The following is a 23,935-nucleotide window of genomic DNA, read 5'->3' on the forward strand; positions in this document are numbered from 1 at the left end:
AGAAGTAAGCCCTGGTCCTGCAGGTTGTCAAGATCTGCACTTCCTCAATTGTGGAACTTTGCTTGTTTATTTTGGGAGGGGGGACGCTATAGCATTCCTCAAAGACGTTGAAAAACTGAATTTTTTTGCATGTGTGTTTTCCCCCCTCCCCTTTCAGGATGCAGAATAGAGAACTGCGATTCTTGCTTTAGCCGAGACTTTTGCACCAAGTGCAAGCCTGGGTTTTATCTCTACCGAGGCCGATGCTTTGGAGAATGCCCCGATGGCTTTGCGCCTTTAGAGGACACGATGGAATGTGTGGGTAAGTGCTCATGGAATTTGGGCTGCAAACCAACACCTTCTTTTTCTGTTGCAGACTTTGTGTGACTTTGGAGTGCCATCTGAATTTATTCTCCGCTTTGCCTGGTTGGGTTGTGTGTAAGCTGTCTGGGCTATAATGTCTTTTTTATGAGTTTCTTGTGAACTTTCTAACCTTTCTGGATATCGAGTTGAGGTTTACAAGTTCACACATTACGTCACTGCATACATTCTTTGGCTAGGGTTCTTGGTGCATAAGATAGATGGAAACCGTTAATGTGCCATAATTAAGTTAGAGCAATGCAATTCATCTTCTTACTGTTAATAAATCAAGAGTAATGGTTCCCAGGGAATCTTGGTTTCTGAAACCTGATGGCTTTCCTCCAAGTAAATCACAGGGATGCTCTAAGCAATCCTCTGCTTCGTTGTTTTGATTCTCTTTGCACTTAAAACAGAAAAAGAAAGCCCATATAGCATCTCTTTATGAAGTCACCTCCTAAAAAGAAAACAGTTATCGGAGTTTGGTGACTTGCAAGTCAGTTTTAAACTTAATAAACTAAGGAGAAAGCTCTGACTGTCCAGCCAGATATCTTTTCATACCTATTGCTGTATATTCTTTTCACATATATATGGCTTCATTCAGAGGCAGGAAATTTCTGACCTTGCGAGACAGGCCCCATGAGGACTGTGAGACATTGCCAATTTCTGCACACTTGCTTCCTCCTCCCCAGCTCTTATTGGCCAAAGACAATTAATTTAATAGTCACAAAAACACAGAACTAGTCTTCGCCTTGTTCCATCACATTGCGACTGACTTACGACAACCCCAGCAAGGAGCTTTCAAGGCAAGGGAGGAGGAGGAGGAGTTGGTTTTGATATGCCGACTTTCTCTACCACTTGAGGAAGAATCAAACCCAGCTTACAATCACCTTCCCTTCCCCACAAAAGACACCCTTTGTGTAGGTGAGGCTGAGAGAGCTGTGACTAGCCCAAGGTCACCCAGCTGGCTTCATGTGTAGGAGTAGGGGAAACAAATCCCGTTCACCAGATTAGCCTCCGCCAGTCAAGTGGAGGAGTGGGGAATCAAACCCGGTTCTCCGGATCAGAGTCCACCACTCCAAACCACTGCTGCTAACCACTACACCATGCTGACTCTCTCAAGTCCACCACTCCAAACCACCACTCTTAACCACTACACTGCACTGGCTCTCCCAAGCAGAGGTGAATTGCCAGTGCCTTCTTCTGTAGTGTGTTATTTAGTAGTCTCCCATCTAAGTGCTTAGCTTCCGAGATCTGACGAGATCAGGCTCTAGCATGCAGTCTTCCCTCCCCTTCCCCTTATTGGTTTATGTTCATATAGCGGCATAGTATGTCTCAACTAGGAAGTAGAGGCAAGATCAGAATTTCCCATAATTTACAGGAATTTAATCATAAAGTGTTTGGTTTTGGAAGGAAGGATGGAAATAAACAGCAAACAAATTAGACTGTCACTGAAGTATAGAGATCACAGCTTCTCCCTATTTCAGGACTGAATTCTATGAGAGTCCTATTCATTTGGCAGTGATCAGAATGAATAAGGTTAAACGGTGGTGGTTTCTTTATGCTCCATTAAGGCCACACCTTACTATGTAACAAGATAGTAAAACCTGCTATTGCTGAAGTTGAGATTCTCCCAACCGTGTTTGTGTGTGTTTTTGAAGTCCAACATGGGAATGTCAACACCAAAAGTGTGCTAACTTGTTGTTGTTTTGTTGGCTTCCTCAGAAGGCTGTGAAGTGGGTCCATGGAGCGAATGGGGAACTTGCAGCCGAAATAACAAGACGTGTGGATTTAAGTGGGGTTTGGAAACGAGAACAAGGCAAATTGTGAAAAAGCCAGCAAAGGACACGATACCATGCCCAACGATTGCAGAGTCCAGAAGATGTAAAATGGCTCTGAGGCACTGTCCGGGAGGTAAGCATACCGAACGCCAAAGCAATCTTGACGGGCTCTTTTCCCATTCTCTTGTTTTTCAAAACTTGGACAAGCCATTGGTCATTTTTGCTGCCTTGTTTTGTTAGTGTGAGTGCTGGAAGAACCACCTCAGATTGTACCCTGACACAACCTATGGAACTTTTTTTTCTTTCTTTTTTTGCCGTCAAGTCACATCTGACTTATGGCGACCCTGTAGGGTTTTCAAGGCAAGAGCCGTTCAGAGGTGTTTTGCCATTGCCTGCCTTCACGTCATGGCTCTGGTATTCCTTGGGGGTCTCCCATCCAAATACCTGCTTAGCTTCTGAGATCTGACGAGATCAGGCTAGCTTGGGGCTGTCCAGGTCAGGGCCTATGGAACTGGCTTCTGTGTTAATGGGTTGGATCCTTCACATCTGTTCTGCTAGAAGAGGCACTTTCCTCCAGTGGAAGGAGACTTCTCCGATCAATCGTCTTGCATCAGGCAAGACTCCTATTGGAGGGCAGTGCCTCCACTACTATAATTGATCCACAGGATCCAACCCATTGTAAGATAAGGCTGTGCTCTTCAACATACGATACTATTGAGCAGTTCAAGAAAATGAGCCGGAACAAGATCAAAAAGTGCACCTTTTTAATGTGCAGGTTGTGAGTGGCATGGGGCACACAGCTGCATACTTGAGCTTCCTGGTCCACTTGTGGTGGGGCTAGGTCATGCTCCTTATTCTATGCCCTCTCTGGAACAGTGAAGTCATATTGCTTAATTTATTAAACAACATTAGTCTATTGTTCGTTTTCTGATCAATTTGTTGTTTTTAAACTGTAGAGGAAATTCAGGAAGTAGTAAGGGAAATGCTATTCATTGACTTTAAGAACAGTAATCTCTATAAATATATGTTAAATGACTGTGATGAAACTCTCCCTTTCTAATAGTTTATAAACTCACAGCAACATGTAGGGCAAGTATTAGATTCTGTAACCAAAGACACTTGTAGATTTTGATGGATGAAACCGAGAACAAGAAGTCAGGATATTTTTGGTGGGCTGGGGTCAAGTGTGTGTGCTTTAGACATATGCTTCCTATTTCTGTTCATTTTTTTTTGTTTCATTTTGCTATTTATGTGGTCTGCCTTACACACAGTGATCACTGTGGAAGCCACGTTTGTGGATCCACACGGCAGAAGCTAAGCCAGCAGGCACAGTTTTTGTGCTTTGACATCCCTGACTACTGCAGAATGAGACATTATTCATCTGTCCATGCAGCTTTAGAAGAACTTTCAATTACAGCACCACTTTCCCTTTCAGAAAGACTAATGCGGCTACTACATAGTGCTGAGTGCTGCCCCCAAATATTATGATGCAACACAGGTTGAGTATCCCTTATCCGGAAATCCAATATCCAAAACGTTCCAAAATCCAAAACTTTTTGAGCGACCACAAAGGGTAGTAAAATGGCATGTGTGCAGGCCGGTCACATCAAAGGCAGGTTCCCCACAATGCGCCACATGCACAGAATTATTAAAAATATTGTATGAAATTACCTTCAGGCTATGTGAATAAGGTGTATGTAAAACATAAATGAATTTCGTGTTTAGACTTGGGTCCCATCCCCAAGATACCTCATTATGTATATGCAAATATTCTGAAATCCGAAACACTTCTGGTCCCAAGCATTTCGGATAAGAAGAAGAAGAGTTGGTTTTTAACTGCCGACTTTCTCTACCACTTAAGGAAGAATCAAATCGGCTTACAATTTCCTTCCCTTCTCCTCCCTACAACAGACACCCCTTGAGGCAGGTGGGACTGAGAGAGCTCTAATAGACCTGTGACTAGCCCAAGGTCACCCAGCTGGCTTCATGTGTAGGAGTGGAGAATAAGGGATACTCAACCTGTAATACAGTGACCAGTGACTAGATTTGCTAATGGACCATCGAGAGGGGTCACCAACAAAGACCCTTGATTTTTTTTAGTATGGCCCTCTTCCCATTCCTTGCTACCTCTTTCCTTGCTAAAGCTTCACATGCCCCTTTCCATGAGTCGGGTGCGTCTCTTCCTATTCGGCTTTAACAATTCTAGCAATGGAACTTGCCTCATTTTCCCAAGACAGGAATATTCTACAAGCTTATTGAATCTTCCTGCTTAGGGTCCCCCCAAATCAATTTTAGCTGCCAGAATCCTTTCCATCCCATTATTCATACTGGTATCCTCTGGGATCCACAATACATATTCCTTCTGTAGCAATTTTCACCCTTCAGGTATTCGCAGCCTGTCCTTAAGTCCCTTATTAATCACTGTGATTTCAAAGCTATATGTATTTATTACTGTTAAATTGTTAATAAAAAATCAGCCCCTTAAGCTCTTGAAGAAGTGCCTTTGTATGTAAGCTCAAGTTCTTCTAACACTGATTGCACCAGCATTCCTCTTTTACTTTTTTTTTTAAAGTGATTTCTGAAATGGGGAAATAGAAAGATAGATGGGATAAATCCCATCTATCTTTCTATTTTTTGAGCACAAAATGGTGAAGACCAATAATGAGTTTTCAAGGATAAAGGAATGTTGTCGAGGGCAGTGACCTGGACGAGGAGCAGGGGGAGGTCAGTGGTAATTCCAACAGTTTGTTGTATTGATTTCTTGAGTACACTTTCCCCAAAACCACCACAGTTGTAAAACAATAGTTGAAGCAGCAGTAAAAGCCAGTGCTAGGGGAGTCTAGAACTACCTGCACGTCTAAAAGGGGCGTAACTACCGTACAAGAGGCAGAGAGATGGTCAGCTTAGCCTAGTGGTTCCTTCACATTGGCTCCAGAGATGGTTGTTACTACTCTTTTACTGGCCCATTCTTGCAACGTTACTGTTTAAATAGTAAGATCGTAGATTTCTCCCACCTGGCTGGATGAATGGCTCGAGCTGGGTAGCCATTGTGGGACTGTTTGTTGTTGGCCATGAAGCCTGAAAGATAAGAAAGAGACTTAGTGGTATTTTTCTAAAGATACCTTTGTATCCAGAACTTGTTCAGTCACCCCTCTGCCTTATCTGGCAGGCTCAGCTTCTGGGACTGATAGCACATAGTATTTCATCTCTCTAGGAATCCCATGCTTCTAATGTCCTTACAATGGCTGTACAACTTAATACTATTAAGAGTTTACTTTATCTTAATTGTTTATCTTTCCCCCACAATAGCCGAAATATTCATGAATGTTCTATGGCATCACACCAGCTCTGCCAGTGGTGATATGAAGCTAATAAAACAGTGACTTTAAACCTATAGAAATGTACTTATTTACCTTACTTATAGCTCGTCTTTCTCACTGAGACTCAAGGCGGATTATACATTTTAAGTCAATACAGTGAGTAGAATGAGACATCTAATAAGCAATTCAACAGGGCTGGAACTGCAGAAAACTGAAACAAAGTAGGAATCTGAACAGAGGATAAATATTAAACATGAAATGTTAAACATAGTTGAAATGCAGTGCACTGAGAACAAGATAACACATACAGCGACAAATAACACAGCGACAAATAACACATACAATATATAGCAGTAGGAAAGAGCAAGAGTCCAGTAGAGTAGGGGAGGGGCTGCGGCTCAGTGGTAGAGCATCTGCTTGGCATGCAGAAGGTCCCAGGTTCAATCCCCGGCACCTCCAGTTAAAGGGACTGGGCAAGTAGGTGATGTGAAAGATCTCTGCCTGAGACCCTGGAGACCTGCTGCTGGTCTGAGTAGACAATACTGACTTTGATGGACCAAGGGTCTGATTCAGTATAAGGCAGCTTCATGTGTATCCACCGTGAATACTGACAAAATTTCTGGCAGGGTATGAGCTTTCGTGAGCCACAGCTCACTTCTTCAGATGAAAGTGGCTTACGAAAGCTCAGACCCTGCCAGAAAATTTGTTAGTCTTGAAGGTGCTACTGGACTCTTGCTCTTTTCTACTACTAGTGACAGTCTAACATGGCTACCCATCATGCTCCATATACAGCAGTAAAATCCCTTCCTTGAAACATCTATTGAACCATTCCATTATAATATTGCCATATCACCTTTATCAAAAATACCCACCTGAACAATTCTGTTTTACATAGTTGCAGAATGCCAGAAGCATGGAAGCCTTCCTGACATCCTTAGGCAGGGCATTCCACACTCTGGGAGCCACTACAAAGAATGAATATGTATGGGTAATTGTGGATCTTTCCCAGGGTGGTACCTGCAGTAATCCCTGCTCAGATAAGTTGCCATGGTAGAGTTTAGGAGATAAGTTGCCATGGTACAGCATAGGAGGAGATTCAGTCAAGCAGATAGGAGGGTCCAAGGCCATGAAGTATTTGATAGATACTACCTTTAATTGAACCCAGTAGCTGATGGGCAGTCAATGGGATGACTGCAGAGTAGGGGGTAATATGCATGATCCAACTAGCTCTTGGTAATTACCAGGCTACAGTGTTGAAGTCTCCGAGTTGACTTCAAGGGGGAGACCTATGTAGAACATATTACAGTAGTCTAGTCTTGATGTTACCATGCCATGGATCCAGGTGGCCAGATTGGCCAAGTCAAGGTAGGGCACCATCTTCCAAGCTAAACTAAGTTGGAAGAAAGCAATTTTTTTGCATCTGCATTAACTTGCTTTTCCAGCAGTAATGCTGGGTCCAGTATAACCCCTGGGCTCTTCACTGAGTCAGCAAGGGTCAGCTGAACCCATCGAAAAAGGAAAGCTTGAGATCCTTCAGGACCTCAGGCTTCCCAACCAGCGTGACCTCATTCTTGTTAGGGTTCCCTTTCTATTAGTTCATTCTTAGCGCCATTCAATCATGAGAGTCAGGCATCAGCTTAAGACCTCTGTCACATCACCAGGAGATTTTTATAGACAGATATAGAGAATTGCAAAAAGCTGTAGTCCTCCAGATAGGCCATTTGATTAGGTGACTCTTAAAAATTTACATTTCTATCCAACTAGGGATGGCATATCGCCCCCACACACCAACCCCCTGAGCAAAGCTATGTAACCCTACCATTATAAAATTATAATTCTACTGAACTGGGTATATATATAATGTTTCGAAATGTCTCACTTTCTCAGTCAGTAAATAGTTTGGAGTGCTATGAAATGTTGATTTTTTTTTAAAAAAATGCTTTTTTCAGCTATTCCAAACCTTTCCAAAGTGATGATTTTTTGGATGTCCTCCAGAAAGGGATTTTCCTTGGGAAGAAAACACTTTAACCGGATTAATAGCCTAGGCTTGTTTTAACATCGTAGCTCTTGCTGTTACCAGAACCTTCGGGTTCTCCTATTCTTCCAGCTTGCTCAAAACGCTGGCTGTTTTGTCAGTGAATGATTCCATGTGAGCAAAGCCAAAGCCCCCTTTCCATTTCACAGGTGAAAGCATCCTGCTTAAGAATAGACATCTGTTTTTCTGTGTAGCTTGGTTACCAATGGACAGTTATGTAGTTCTTGTGTCTTTTTATTCCAGACTTTCTGCAGATTTGGTTTTTAGGAAGGTTGTGAATAGGACTGTTGAGGACAATGGGCAAAGGTAGTTCTCGCATGCGTAAAAAATGTTTTGTTCTCAGCATCTGAGTTTCAGACCTGTACTGCTTGCCTCTGAACATTAATACAAGAAGTACAGTGAGGGAAAAAAGTATTTGATCCCCTGCTGAATTTGCCCGTTTGCCGTCTGACAAAGAAATGACCAGTCCATAATTTTAATGGTAGGTTTATTGTAGCTGTGAGAGACAGAATAACAACAGGAAAACCCCCAGAAACCCAGAAGGCAAAAGTCAGAGATTGATGTGCATTATAATGAGTGAAATAAGTATTTGATCCCTTTGCAAAAGATGACTTAGTACTTGGTGGCAAAACCCTTGTTGGCAATTACAGAGGTCAGACGTTTCTTGTAGGTGGCCACCAGGTTTGCACACATCTCAGGAGGTATTTTGTCCCACTCCTCTTTGCAGATCCTCTCCAAGTCAGTAAGATTTCGAGGCTGATGTGTAGCTACTCGAACCTTCAGCTCCCTCCACAGATTTTCGATGGGATTAAGGTCTGGAGACTGGCTAGGCCACTCCAGACCTAAATGTGCTTCTTCTTGAGCCACTCCTTTGTTGCCTTGGCCATGTGTTTTGGGTCATTGTCATGCTGGAATACCCATCTTCGACCCATTTTCAGTGCCCTGGCTGAGGGAAGGAGGTGCTCACCCAAGATTTGACGATACATGGTCCCGTCCATCGTCCCTTCGATGCGGTGAAGGTGTCCTGTCCCCTTAGCAGAAAAACACCCCCAAGGCATAATATGTCCCCCTCTATGTTGGACGGTGGGGATGGTGTTCTTGGGGTCGTAGGCAGCATTCCTCCTCCTCCAAACATGGCGAGTTGAGTTGATGCCAAAGAGCTCGATTTTGGTCTCATCTGACCACAACACTTTCACCCAGTTCTCCTCTGAGTCATTCAGATGTGCATTGGCAAACTGCAGACGGGCCTGTACATGTGCTGTCTTGAGCAAGGGGACCTTGCGGGCTCTGCAAGATCTCAGTCCTTCACGGTGTAGTGTGTTACCAACTGTTTTCATGGTGACTATGGTCCCAGCTGCCCTGATATCACTGACAAGTTCCCCCCGTGTAGTTCTGGGCTGCTTCATCACCGTTCTCATGATCATTGCAACTCCACGAGATGAGATCTTGCATGGAGCCCCAGACCGAGGGAGGTTGACAGTTATTTTGTGTTTCTTCCATTTGCTAATTATTGCACCAACTGTTGTCACCTTCTCACCAAGCTGCTTGGCAATAGTCTTGTAGCCCAGTCCAGCCTTGTGCAGGTCTACAGTCTTATCCCTGACAATCTTGTCCCTGACATCCTTGGACAGCTCTTTGGTCTTGGTCATGGTGGCTAGTTTGGAATCTGATGGATTGCTTCTGTCGACAGCAGAACCCGAACCCTAATCTGGCTGGTTGATAGGGGATCAAATACTTATTTCACTCATTATAACGCACATCAATCTCTGACTTTTGTCTTCTGGGTTTCTGGGGTTTTTCATGTTGTTATTCTGTCTCTCACAGCTACAATAAACCTACCAATTATGGACTGGTCATTTCTTCGTCAGAGGGCAAACGGGCAAATTTAGCAGGGGATCAAATACTTTTCCCCCTCACTGTATATGCAGGGCAGGTTCTCCAGGCAAACCAGCCAGGTTAGACTGGCTGGGGACAGCACAGTGCGGACAGTGCGCTGTAGGGTCTCAGCTTGCTTCCATCACCTCCTCATCACCAGAGATAGGCCTACAACTGGTACTCCTTGAGGTAAACCTAACTTCACTCTGCATTTCAGGCTGAGCTACACGTAAAGCAATTTGCTCTCTTGAGGCAGACTAGAGACTGTCAGTTGCTTCTCTTCCCTTCACATTAAGAACATAAAAAAGGCCATGCTGGATCAGACCAAGGTCCATCAAGTCCAGCGGTCTGTTCACACAGTGGCCAACCAGAAGCCCACAAACAAGACAACTGCAGCAGCATTGTCCTGCCTCCATTCAGTCAGGTCTCTCCAAGTTGATTGGATGTTAAAGCAGCATTCAAATCGGCTCCGGCTCAAACAATTGTTTGGCTGTTAGACCTTTCAAGGGCTCGACACCCTCCAGCCTGTCATACCCTTTTTATGCCACAGTCCCAATCTCAGTTGGGGTCCCATGTGTCTCCTTTGGCCCTTAGTGCCGTCTAGAAGAGTATCAGACGTGCCTTAGCAGAGCACATCAAGTCTCTTATCCAGCCCTGTGACAGCTGACTGGATGCCTCAAGCATTTGCAAGCACTGGACAAAGGAGATGGCCTTTCTCCCCATTACCTCATCTTCAGAACTCTGAAGCTTGTCTCTGAAGAGTGTTGATAATGGCTATCAATAAATCTATTCTTGAGTTTGATTGAATTATCTCAATCTTCCTTCTCTGGCTTATTTTCCAAAGTCTCATCTCTGGTCCCGAATTAGTGAATTGTGTAAGTTAATTAAACATTGTGTAAGAGTCACTGGAAAAGACAGTCATGCTAGGAAAAGTTGAAGGCAGCAGCAAAAGAGGAAGACCCAACAAGAGATGGATTGCCTCTATAAAGGAAGCCACTCCCCTCAATTTGCAAGATCTGAGCAAGGCTGTTAAGGATAGGACGTTTTGGAGGACATGGATTCAGAGGGTCGCCATGAGTCGGAAGCGACTTAACAGCACTTAACAAACACACACACACAATGAAAGTGACTGTTCCAAATCTACTGCCAGTAATCTGCAAGGGTGACCCTGAATTCTGCTATCAGGTGGGTAGCTGTTTGGGTCTGCAGTAGAAGAGCAAGGTACGAGTCCAGGAGCATCTTAAAGACCAACAAGATTTCCAGGGTATAAGCTTTAGAGATGCAAAGCTCACTTCATCAAACTGGACTTGAACCTTGCTGCTGAATTCCAGGTTTATGAGAGAGAAAGAAAAATCTGCCTCTCTGCAGCACCAATTATCTTATCAGCTCCTTAACAGTAGCATGGACTCTGGTACCAAAGCCTGCAACAAACCAAGATGCTAACTTTGCTCTTATATAGCTCCTAGCAACACCCCCACTAGGCCCAGCAACACAGCCGTACTATCTCAGGATCATACTCCTGCTTATCTTCTAATGTGATTTATGCCACCACATGCCAGCAATCCCCTTCCACCCTCTACATTGGACAAACAGGCCAGTCCCTGCGACAATGGTTAAGTTGGCATAAGTCTGACATCAGAATCCACAACATTCAAAAACCAGTGGGTGAACATTTTAAACTTCCAGGACATTCAGTTGCTGAGCAGCCATTCTCTTACAAATGGATGTCAAAGGGTGATTAGAAAGAGAGACTAATAATGAATCTCATGACAATGCATTCTTCAAGATTGAATAGGAACCTGGGATTCCTGTCTCAATACCAGTGCTATTACCCCTCTGCATATCATGCCTGATCCAATCACTCCTCCTAATGTCATTTACATGGAATTGACATTTACATGCTATTGCCATTGGGTGTGTGAATTCACTCTTCTCTACTTAAGGATAGATGGACTCACGTTCTAGCTGTATCTGAAGAAGTGAGCTATGACTCACAAAAGCTCATACCCTGCCAGAAATTTTGTTAGTCTTTAAGGTGCTACTGGACTCTTCCTCTTTTCTAATGCTACAGACAGACTAACACGGCGCCTGTCATTCTCCCTCTTAGTCATTATCTTCCTAAATGAATGGGAGAGTCCGATGGGGTCAAAATTAAGTACAAAAAAAAACCTAGAACAATATTGTATCCTCACTTGCACAACATCTTGTGCAAACAATTTCTGAGCACTATATATAGAGATCAGCACTAGGTGTGGCAAGCAGAACTGTGCTAAATTCATTTGTTTCCTCTTGCTTCATCCTGCTTTCATATCCATGCCAGTAGATCCAATGGATTTAGAAGGGTGTAACTCTACTTAGGATGGAAATGTGGATTTTTAGAGCATAATTTTCTTTGGAAAGTACCGTTGCATGCCTATGATGTTCATTTCCCTTCTCTAACCTTTTCTAGCCTTTTCAGTATACCTTTAAAGTGGCTATGGCATCTCAAAGAGCATTCATTATGTTCACCAACAAATGAGTTGAACTACTCTCTTGTCTATGGATGGCATTTTACATTCTTGTAAGTTAGGCACATGTCTGCAAGCAGGCAGTAGTAATAAATGGTTGAAAACTTTGTGTATAGGGCATGACTGTGTGTGTGTGTTGTTTTGTTTTTTAATTTCAGTATTTACTTATTCAGCAGAAACAAATTGTGAAGCATCATGGGGTACCAGATAAATGACTGAAAAATGTCTTCACCGCCCAAATCTTTTCCAGAATATTTTAACCAGTAAGAGGCTTGATTAGGCCAATTTAAACTTCTAGTTATTTATTTTTTGTTTAAGTAGCTTCTTAAGTGCCCTCAACATTCTGTGCCCTAGAAACTAAAATGACTAAACTGAAGCTGTTGTATTTTGGTCACATTATGAGAAGACAGGAGTCACTGGAAAAGACAGTCATGCTAGGAAAAGTTGAGGGCAGCAGATACCAGAAATTATCCATGTTGATAGGAATGAAAACACACACACAAGGAAGGTCTTGTTTCATTAGCCTGTTCTGTGACTGCACTGTAACCTCTTAAATCTTATACTGAATCCAAAGGATTATTTCTACTTCATCTGGAAAATTTAAAGAAAATTATCAAATTAGTCGGTGAAAAGCTGGTTATAGTCTTTGCCTACAATGGCACAACTTGTAAAGCCGTTGCCTGATATAAATTCTTGAAGAGGGTAAAGCCAAGACTGAGGCTGTAGAATAGACTGCACTCTTCTTGTAAGGAGGAAGCAAGCATGGCTAATGGTTAGATCTTATCACCTGTACTAACAATGTGAGGATGGGAGGGATAAGATCCTGTGGCTCAGCAATCTCTGTACTCATCTCTCCATGTTTGCAATCCTCCATTAATTGGATAATCTGCTCTAAGACTGTGTAATCACACATCAGGCAATGACTGCTGCCTGGGTTGAATTTTCAATCATTAATCTATGTTCATTAATTGGTTTCACGGCCCTTCATGCAGAAAGGAGAAAAGTGCTTTAGGATGTTGGTAAAAAAAATATATTATCTCTTCAAGCAAGTACTTGCCCCGTTCCTTGTTGATTTGGCTGAAATTGTGAGTCTCCGTAAGAATGAGAAAGACACGGTTGGCCTGTACAAAGCAGATTGTCTTCTTGTTCCCCCATCCCACTTCTTTTGCATTATTTTTTCACGCTTTTTTTAAAGTCCACTTTTGAAGCCTGAGCATATCTGATCTGATTTTTCCCCCCTTGCTAGTAACGATGCTGGATCTCTGATATAAAATAGCTTATTGATACATCAACCATTGCAATCAGAGAGGCAAAATGGACGAACCAGATAGAACAGCACTGGGTTAAAGCCCGTGACTGGTGAGCAGAGGGCCCTCACAGACAAGGGTCTTCCCTGCTTTCCCTAGCAGCCCACTGAGAACTGCAAAAAGCTGATGTGGGGGAGGGGGAAGGAAGCCTAGCATCCAAAATGCTATAGGAATAGGTGTTGCCATAAGGAGAAATTCAACACAATTGCCTTTGTGTGCCAGTAGAGCCTCTTGTGCCAGGGGAAGAATCTTGACAGAAGAGGGAAATGGGCATGATTTCTTTCTCACGGCAGTCCCCCCCCCCCATGCCTCATGGCCAGGCTTCCCCACACCCCAGTATCAGTTTCTCATAGATTTTGGGAGGCTGCTGAGAAAAGGGGGAGGTAGGGGGGGAAATCTTTATCTTAAACCCCTTCTCGTTCACTGTTTTGTAAGTTCTGTGGCATTGAGTATATTTAACAGCAGTAAAGCATTTCTGAAATCTTCTGCGCAGCCCTATTTCTTAATTTCTTCCTACAAAATGAACCTTACAACTGCATAGGCGACTTGCATAGACAAGGGTTGATTAGACCAATTTCTGGGACTTTTCAGTTTAGAAAAGAGATGACTAAGAAGGGGCATGTTAGAGGGTTTTTTTTAAAAAAAAAATATGCACAAAGTAGAGAGAGTTGACAAAGAGAACTTTTTCTTCCTCTTCCCCAAACCCTAGAACTCGAGGGCATCCAATGAAGCTGATGGGTAGTAGATTCAGGACAGATAAAAAGAAATACTTCTTAGTCCATTGAGTGGTTAAATGTGGGATTCGCTGCCAGAGGATGGAGTGATGTCCACAGGCATAGAAAACATTAAAAGGGGATTAGATGGATTCAAGGAAGGCAGGTCTATCCGTGGCTACTAGCCATAGCTACTAAAGGAAACCTCCGCATTATCTCCAGGATCAGAGGAGCATGCCTGTTATCTTAGGTGCTGTGGAACACAGGCAGGATGGTGCTGCTGCAGTCGTCTTGTTTTGCGGGCTTCCTCGAGGCACCTGGTTGGCCCCTGTGTGAACAGACTGTTGGATGTGGTGGGCCTTGGCCTGATCCAGCAGGGCTTTTCTTATGTTTTTATGTTCATTCAGAGGCAGTAAACCTCTGAATACTAGTGCCAGGAGGCAATATCAGTGGAAAGCCTTGGCTTTTATGCCCTGTAGTTTTCCTTCCAGAGGAACTGGTTGGCCACTGCGTGATACAGAATGCTGGACGAGCTGGACCACTGGCCTGATCCGACAGGGCTCTTCTTACGTCGTCGTCGTGTGTGTGTGTCTGTATGTTAAGCGTGCTTTTCAGAAGTACATAAGGATCATGTGATCCACTAGGTTGCTGCTGGAGCAGTCTGTTTTTAATGACTGGTAATGAAAATCTCTGCAAATGACCAGAGCACGAGTTTTAGAGCCGTCTCTGAGCAATACTGCCATTGACAAGTGTTTTTTTAAAAAGGCTGAAAGGCAGCCAGATGCTAATCCATATTGAATTTCTGGTACTTAACACACTTGTAGCTGATCCGTGAGTGTCTGAATTAGTCTTCTTGGCTGAAATTATCCATCACTGGCTATTTTTTTCATTGCATGTGACATTGTTGGATCTGCCCAATTAGTTTCACCTTTTGACCACGCCATGTAAGTGAGCTTCTCAAGAGGAACAGAGTGTACGTTGCAGCTTCTCTTGGAACAAGACGGCAGTCTGTTATCACCAGCTGCAAGAGACACGTGGCAATTTCGGGAATAATTAGATTTTAAAGCAAGACCAGCAAAAGAGCCTTTTATGCCTTAAACAGGATGTAGCGTTCTGATTTTAAAAAATGAGACACCAGTTCCAATCTTGCTTCTGCTATAAACTCATTAAATACCCTTAGACTAGCTGCTCTGCTGCATTCTCAGCCTCCCCCTCTGCCCATACTGAGATAGTAATGTTGGTCAACTGTGCAGGATTGTTGTAAATATTACAAAAGGTACTGTATTTCCCCAAAAGAAATACTAGCTTCCCCCTCCCAGGGGTGCTATCAAGAAAAAGAGGGATTTGTCTTACATTCACATACAAGTTACAATGTACAGTAATTAAAAAGGGATCTTGTGTGTAGCACTGAACACAAAGTATGATATAAATGATGAGTATTATTGGAATATATCCTACTGCTTCATTCAGCAAAGGTTGGTACCTTCTTCTGGCCCAAGCAGATTTTTCTAAGCAAAAGAAGTGCCACTTCTGTTAAGAGGAAGCTCTTAGGAAGGAAAAGGGTCTCAAATTTTGCTGAATGGAGCAGTAGGATATAAGCCATACATTTTATTACATTGCTATTTCATCAATTCCCCTGATATGCCTCTGACACCCCTATAGCCATTCAGACCTCTGAGGTTCAGTCGTGCTAATGATTGCTGCCTAGAATTGGCTTGGAGACTTCATGATTGAATGGAAACTACAGGATACTGACTTACAGTGAAGTTGGCATGCATGCATCTCACAGATGCCGGTTGGAGGATATGCACTTTTTTTTGTCTAGGCAAATGAATAATAATTCTAGAGTTAGATGATAAAAGTTGAAAAGCCCCTAGTGTGCAAGGAGTCAGAAGGGCAAAAAGTATCCAGCTCCCAGAACACCATTTAAAAAAATAAAGATGCAAGTTTCTAGTCCTTATGCTGCAGAGATTAGTTTTAAAGTAGATGGGCAAAATCTGGGAAAGCCTCAAGGAAGCTCAGAAGGAATTTCCGCAGTCAAGAAGTGGAACATGTATACTGCACACAAAATATTCCCTCCTCCCACCCTGAGACCTGCAGAGGAAAATAAATTACATAGACTCAGGGAATAAATACCATATGTACTTAATATGCACAATTTATGTAGGTTACAGAATGGACAGTTTCCTGATGTAAATTTTTTTAAAGGATGCAGAAAATAAAATGCTGCTTTAGCACTTTGTTTTATATTAAGATTCAGGACAGACAAAGCACTTGCTCACACAACAAATAATTAAGCAATGGAACTCCCTGCCACACGATGGAGTAATGGCCACTAGCTTAGATAATGTCCATCCATTAAATACTCAGGGCAATCACCGCTCTATATATCTCAGTCAGTAGTATACAGTTGTGGTGGTGGGGGGCAGTGGGGGTGTTTAGGCCTCTATCCCCAGAATGTAAGTCTTCCATTTAGTTACCTTATGGGCAATAGGATGCTAGACTAAATGAGCCCTAGGTCAGATCCAGCACGGCTGCTTTTATGCTCGTCTCAGGTCTTCTGTGCAGTCCCACATTGTGAGATATCAGCATCATAGATGTACTGGGTTGGATCCAGCCAACGTTATGGACTCGCCCCGGCAGATAAGGCAACGGGCATGCTCGTCTGTTTGAGACATTTCGGTGCCGCATCGGAGACATTTCTTCAACAAAGCCTTTTGAGCCATCTCGAAGATGAAGACCTCTCAGTAGATAGAATGAAGGATCTACAAAGAAGAGAGAAGCTAGATTCAATCTCTCAGCTCACAGGCAAAAGAAGAGCTAAGGGGAAAGGGGGTGCCTCCCCTTTTAGTCCTGTCCCAATTCGGCGGGGAAAGCTACACACGTGCGCTGGGGTGAGGCGCCCCCTCCTATTCCTAGAAGCTAGATAATTCTCTCCGTTGACAGTCCTGCGCATGCACAGTCCCAATGTGTGCCTGCACAGAAGACAACCGGACAAACAACAGTTACCTGTAACTGTTACAGCAGTTTTCTTTCTCACCTAGCTTGTCAATATCACAGATTTACTGGAACTGCGGAAAGTTGTTTCCATTTGTAATTTTTTTTTTTAAAAAAAAGATTGAATGTAGTTCTTTCCATTAGTATAAGCATTGTTTGGGTTCCAAGTAAAATAATTTTGCAGAAGCTGGTTTTTTTTTTGTTTTTTTTGCTTGCATTAGCAATATATATTGCTTTCTTGATAACTTAGAATGATGTACTGAAGTCTCCAGGTGGGTTTTGTGTGTGTAGGGGGAAAAACTAGAACTGAATTTCTAAGAACCCTGTATGGAGTCGGAAATGGCTGGGTGGCAGACAGGCGTTCAGGTATCTGGTTGCATGGATTTGGCTGCAGCAGCAGTAGGGTGCTCCTGGAAGCGGTTGCTTTATGGCGTGTCAGGTTTATTCTGAACTTGGATGGAGAAGTTCAAGCTTGGGCCATGACTTCCAGACACCCACTTGGGAGGAATATTTGCCAAGCAGCTTCACCATGGTTGACATTTCCATGCCGATCAATGCTGGCTGAGAATATCCATGATGGATATTATCCAGAAACCGCACATTTCAAAATGATTGGCAGGGTTTTCTTTTTTTCATGGCAATTTTCTCCCCATATAGACATGCATTTTAAGCGTTTGCTGTTAACAGCATTTATGAAAATATTCGATACGACTTGAGCTGGAAAAAGGGTGGTGGTGGGAGGGGGGGACAATGGTGACTAATTTCTCTTGGACTCTTGCCCAGCGTTTGGTTTTTTTTTTTTTTTAAATAAATAGCTGCCAACTAACTTTGGTGAGCCTGAGCCAAACTATATCTTTCAGTTATACCCTGCTGCCTATCCTGACCAAGGCCGGGCTCTGAACGGCTAGTAGATAGTACACTATATAATGTCTTGGATTCAACCAGCTATTTTGGGTATGAAATGGATCAGAGGGTATTCTTTGTCCACTATGCTAGGAATTCATGGGACCTGTGTGGACCAAAGGTGTGTGGGACTGGGGCAGCAGTAAAGAGGGAAATTGAGTGAGAGCGAAGGAAGAGAACTGGCTGGGTCCAACTCGGTACATAGATGATGCTGATACTCCACATATTTAAATATGTTGTGTTATCTACTAACCCCCTTGGGTGTGTGTGCAGGAAATGGATCCTGAGACTGTTTTGCTCCAGGCTACTCTCTCTGGCCCCATCTAGTTGCCTGCAGTGGTGCACAACTGGCAACAATAGAAACACCATATAATTTGAGCAGCTCAGGGGTCGTGTTTTTCTACTTCAGAGTTTTGCCCTCTCGTCCCTGTGGTAACGCTGACCATTTTTCTTCGGCGGGCTAAATGCAGCCCAAATTGGAAGGAGAAGGAGAGGGGGAATTCAATAAATTGGACTGGGGAATGAAAGAGGCCAGCCCTTTGGCGAACTGTTTCAGAGGCCCGTCGTGTTGATCGGGGTTGTTATGTGGATCAGGCTCACAGGGTTGGGTTACAGCAGAAGGGGAGATGGGGTCTTTGATCAGCACTGCCTACAGAGAGGCTTTTGGGCCAAGAATCCTGATCTTCTTAGGAAAGATACACAAGGCAAGACTGCACATCAAGTATCAAAGAGATTTTAGTGGGCTAAATAGCGAAAAACGATGATTGAAGCAGGATTTGGGGCCCAACGAAAGTCTAGCAGTGGAAAAGGCTAATAGGAAAAACATTGCGAAGAGCGTATGGAAGGGGAAGCCTTGGGGCTTTCATCGGAAGCCTACTGGAATAAGGTATCGACAACCTGATATTATGTGGCCGAGCAATCACATCAATAGGAAGCCTAGCAAAATCCAGTCTCTTTTGACCATTTCCCTTCAAGCTCCAATATTCAAAGAACAGTTCCCTAAACCTTTTGACTAAGTGCTAAATTGGTCTGTTTTGGAGGTCGTAAAACTGAAATGGGCAATTACTAGTTTCCCCACAGATCTGGGTTTAGATAAGATATTTTGAAGGCTGAAGCAGAAAGTCCAAAGGCATATCTCGTGGCTGTAAAAATGCCAGCATGGTGTAGTGATTAGAGTATTGGGACTAGCACTTAGGAGACCCACCTTGGGAATCCAGTTCCAGTTCAAAAAGAGCCAGCATGGTATAGTGGTTAGGAGCGGCGGACTCTAATCTACAGAACCGGGTTTGATTCCCCCACTCCACATGAGCGGTGGAATCTAATCTGGTGAACCGGGTTGGTTTCCCCACTCCTACACATGAAGCCAGCTGGGTGACCTTGGGCTAAACACAGTTCTCTCAGAGCTCTCACCTACCTCACAAGGTGACTGTTGTGGGGAAGAGGATCTTATAGAAGAATATAAATCACAACTGAATAATAAAATGGGTAACTGTTTCTGTATTTGCCTTTCCACTTTGCCTTTCCTCTCTGTTCAATTGTGCTATTTAGGAATCTGCCAAATAATTCATTGAGGGGTAAGGCATTGAGTCTGTCCAGGAAGAAAAGTCTTCGAAAGGTTGGAATGGTTAAGAATTCTAGATAGTCTGGTAGCACTGAAAAAGATGGGGTACTCTGTCCCCTGAAAGAGGATGCACATTTCCTTTTGGCATCACCACATAGTTCAAGATGGTCCCTACGTGCCTTGGGATTCATTGATCTGTTCTTACTGGCAGCAGCCGTCCAGGGTCCCAAATCTTTTACATCACCCTACTTCCTGAGTCTTTTAACTGTTGATGCTGGCATTTTAACCTGGGTCCTGCTCCATGGCAAGCAGAGGTTGTACCTCTGAGATCCCAGCCTTATCCCATAAATTGTATCTCAAATCTGCCACTTGAATTCATGATGAAGGTAGCCTTGGAGATGAGTCAACACAGGCTTTTCTGCATTTCTGGGCTGGACCGGGAGGTAGAGTTAGCCATGGCCAGTGCAGCATTGGGGGCCAGTTGGGATGACTGACTGTTCCAAGTGGTGAACAAATTATTTATCTTCTGTACAGGATCACCTCTCTGCAATGGCTTTCTACAGGCAAATCCCCCCACCCCCACAATTTGGGCTGTAAAGGAAAAGCTTTTGAATGGTCTCGTTTACCCCCAGACTCGTTACCTATATTTTGTTTTAGGTGTTGATTTGCAGTTTTTCAGGGAACATGAAACCAAGTTTCATTAAATATTCTTGGAGAATAAATCAGTCATTTTTTGCTTTGTTGTTGTTGTTGTTTATTTACCTTATAGTCTTAGGCTCAGTTCTGGCAGCGACAGACCAAGAAAGGGATCTTGGGGTGGTAGTGGATAGCTTGATGAAGATGTCAACCCAGTGTGTGGCTGCTGTAAAAAAGGCAAATTCCATGCTGGCCATAATTAGACGAGGAATAGAGAATAAAACTGCTGATATCATACTGCCATTGTACAAATCTATGGTGAGACCGCACTTGGAATACTGTGTACAGTTCTGGTCACCACACCTAAAAAAGGATATTACAGAGCTTGAGAAGGTGCATAAAAGAGCAACCAAAATGATTAGGGGACTAGAGCAACTGCCCTATGAGGAGCGGTTAAAATGCTTAGGGCTGTTCAGCTTGGAAAGAAGGCGGCTGAGGGGAGACATGATAGAGGTCTATAAAATTATGCATGGTTTGGAGAGAGTGGACAGGGAGAAGTTTTTCTCCCTCTCCCATAATACTAGAACGTGGGGTCATCTGCTGAAACTGGAGGGTGAGAGATTCAAAACAGATAAAAGGAAGTATTTTTTCACACAACGCATAGTTAAATTGTGGAACTCCCTGTCCCAAAATGTGGTGATGGCTGCCAGCTTGGAAGGCTTTAAGAGGGGAGTGGACATGTTCATGGAGGAAAGGGGTATTCATGGCTACTAGTTAAAATGGCTACAAGTCATGATGCATACCTATTCTCTCCAGGATCAGAGGAGCATGCCTATTATCTTGGGTGCTGTGGAACACAGGCAGGATGGTGCTGCTGCAGTCGTCTTGTTTGGGGGCTTCCTAGAGGCACCTGGTTGGCCACTGTGTGAGCAGTCTGCTGGACTTGATGGGCCTTGGTCTGATCCAACAGGGCTTTTCTTATGTTTTTATGTTCAGTCATACAAGATTAAGCCAGGGTGTCTCCATTCAGACATCACACGAAACCATAGCTAAGACTAAGTGTGGTGAATAAACCAATTTCAGATCTTGGTTTGAAGGGCCCATTCATTTCAATGGGCTCAGACTGGAGTAACTCTGCATAGGCTTGCACTGTAAATGTAGTAGTCTTTAAGATGCTGTTGAATTGTCTGCTGGTTTTTGTAAAGATGGACTGCAGTTCCAAGTTGAAATCACCTATACTGGGGGATGGGGAAGAGGAGGAGGAGGTTTTTATACCCTGCTTTTCTCTACCTTTTAAGGAGGCTCAAAGCGGTTTACAATTGCCTTGCCTTCCCCTCCCCACAACAAACTCCTTGAGAGGTAGGTGAGGCTGAGAAAGTTCAGAGAGAAATGTGACTCAACCAAGGTCACCCAGCAGGCTTCATGTAGAGGAATGGGGAAACAAACCAGGTTCACCAGATTAGAGTCCTCTACTCATGTGCAGGAGTGGCTAATCAAACCTGGTTCTCCAGATTAGAGTCCACCGCTCTCAACCACTACACCACACTGAACACCATGGGTGTACTAATTGTTAAGGATTATCACTAGTAGGATTTCTGTGCATAATAGCTTGGTCCCAGCATACCTTTAGCCAGTGGCAGATCTACTATGAAACTAATGAAGTTTAAGCTTCAGGGCCCCTAATCCTGGAGGGGCCCTGAAGCAACTTTTTTTTTTTAATGAATGAATTTTTCAACAAAATCGATGGATTTTTTTAAGTCTGTTATTAAAATAAGGCTATTTTAGTGATAGAATCATAAGCCAATGGGTTGAAGTACTTAATATTGACCTTAGAATATGCTCTAATACCCATTTCATATGGCCATTCATATGGCTGTTCTCCGCCATTTGGGCCTCGAGGTCCTTGCAAGGGCAGCAAGGCCCTATGGACCTTGTTGGATGTTGCCCTATTGTTTCTGGTTGCGAAGGGGCCCCCATAACAGTTCAAGCTTCAGGGTCCACAAAATGTAGGGCCCCCACTGCCTTTAGCTGCCTCCGTTATTGTGACTGCCTGCAATTAGGGTGCTTTTGACCAAGAGCGTCCTCTTAACATCTCCCCTCTGTGCAGGGGAAATACAAGTTACAGCAAACTTGGGCCAAAGATCAAGTGGTTTGACAAGTGCAGATCCAGATCTGTAGATCTTTCTGGCTGACCCATTGGGGATTTTTTTTTAAAGCATTTGGTTTCTTGTTTTGCAGGTGTGGGTTGTTGTTGTTTTTTAAGCCACGTGAAAATTTGATGAGAGGGTGAAAGAAAACCATGCGTGAATAAAAATGTGCAAAGATTATTTTGGGACTAAGCGAGAGGGAAAAGGATTTGTAAAGTGCCATGGAATTAGAAGATTGCTAATGCAAACATGAGCCAGTAGCTAGATGGCTACCTCATTTTATACTTCGGATTAGGCTGGGATGTAAATTAATACCGATGAATTATGGGGCTTGGGATTGTAACGGCAATAATGATAAGCAGAGGTGGGTATTAAGAATAATCAGTAGCAGAAATACTAACAAAATGATCAATAGTAATGTATTAAGTCCATGTGGTAAAACTGGCACAGTGGCTGGGAACTGATCTCGGAGACATGTAGAGGCAGCAGAGACATTTGTCCCAGTGGCGCTGGAATTTTTTGTTGGATCTTGTGCCAAAGAGCTGGTGCAGCGGGCTGTTGTGCTAACCTCTTGTATCCCAAGAGCAGAGTTCAAATCATCGTATTTCATAAATAAGTGGTTTTTGTTGGCTGTAAGATGTCAGTTCGGAGACGATAAATTTGCATTGTTACAGCTGGAGCTGTTCTTGCAGCCAAAGGTTCCTATGATCGGATCAGCGTGATCGTTTTTTTGGCTCCTGTCACAGAGCAGCTGTTGGCCTTCTTTTGGTGTGTGTGTGTGTGTGTGTGTGTGTGTGTGTGTGTTATTGCTTTGAGCATAGCTTGAGGAGCATGCATGGCACTTGGATCAGGGGCAGAGGATTTTAGACTTGATCTACTGTCTAACTTCTGAGACATTAATTTCCTTACCGGTAAACATTGCCTTTGAGAGAGGCAGCGAGAAGAGCTCAGCTTTCAGAAACTGCCAGTTGCCGAATAAAATTTCCGAGCCAGGACTAGTGTAAAAGCAGTATGCGTGTGCGCGCACACACACATATGAGGTCAAGCAATGAGGTTGGGGTCAGATTTTTAAAAGTAATTTGCAGTTTCCTTTTGTGAACTGCAGATAATCAACAAAGGAAAACAGCAAACATTTTAGAGGGCCATTACATTGTTTAATGGTGACATTTCTGCTCCTTTTTTGGGTCCCTTTGTTCTTTTATATACAGTCCACTAAGGTAATACCCACTGGCATAAATGCCATTTAAAATTTGCTAGGTACTCCACAGTGATGTGCTTGGATTATAATTTCATTAGTAATTAACAATTCATAGCTAAAATTTAGCATAATAGAAGTGGTCTCATACTTGTTATTTTAAGATGTTGTAAGTGAGGAATTCTATTAACAGTGTAAATAAATCTGTTGTTTGTGTGTGTGTTTCCACAAGCACCTATCTCATCCTACGTAAGGTAGGCCAGCTGATCAATCCTTTACATATAAAGGAGGGGGAAGGCAGTCATTTCAGCCACATGATCAACCAGTTCTCTTTCCATTAATTTTGGGTCCCAAGTATTTTGAGGTCCAACCCCCTAAGATTTCCCAAGCAAGCAAATGCACACTTGGGACTGTATGTACACAGCGCCACATTTAAAATGGACACTATGGAAATTAGCTCTTTTCAGACTGGGAGGCCTTTAACTGCAAGTAAATCCTCCAAAAGAGCCCCGTGGCACAGAGTGGTAAGCTGCAGTACTGCGGTCAAAAGCTCTGCTCACGACCTGAGTTCGATCCCGACGGTAGTTGGTTTGAGGTAGCCGGCTCAAGGTTGACTCAGCCT

General features: G+C 43.4%; 1 protein-coding gene across 1 annotated transcript in view; it reads left to right on the top strand.

Moving 5' to 3' along the window:
• The window catches only part of RSPO2 (R-spondin 2), a 123,296-nt gene that overhangs the window by 77,106 nt on the left and 22,255 nt on the right, over positions 1 to 23,935 (top strand). The window contains exons 3-4 of the mRNA XM_056854477.1: positions 158 to 301; positions 2,062 to 2,250. Coding sequence (XP_056710455.1) covers positions 158 to 301; positions 2,062 to 2,250 — 333 coding nt within the window. The remainder of the gene's footprint in view (positions 1 to 157; positions 302 to 2,061; positions 2,251 to 23,935) is intronic.

Source organism: Euleptes europaea, chromosome 8 (genome assembly GCF_029931775.1).
Source record: "Euleptes europaea isolate rEulEur1 chromosome 8, rEulEur1.hap1, whole genome shotgun sequence".
Taxonomy (NCBI): Eukaryota; Metazoa; Chordata; class Lepidosauria; order Squamata; family Sphaerodactylidae; genus Euleptes; species Euleptes europaea.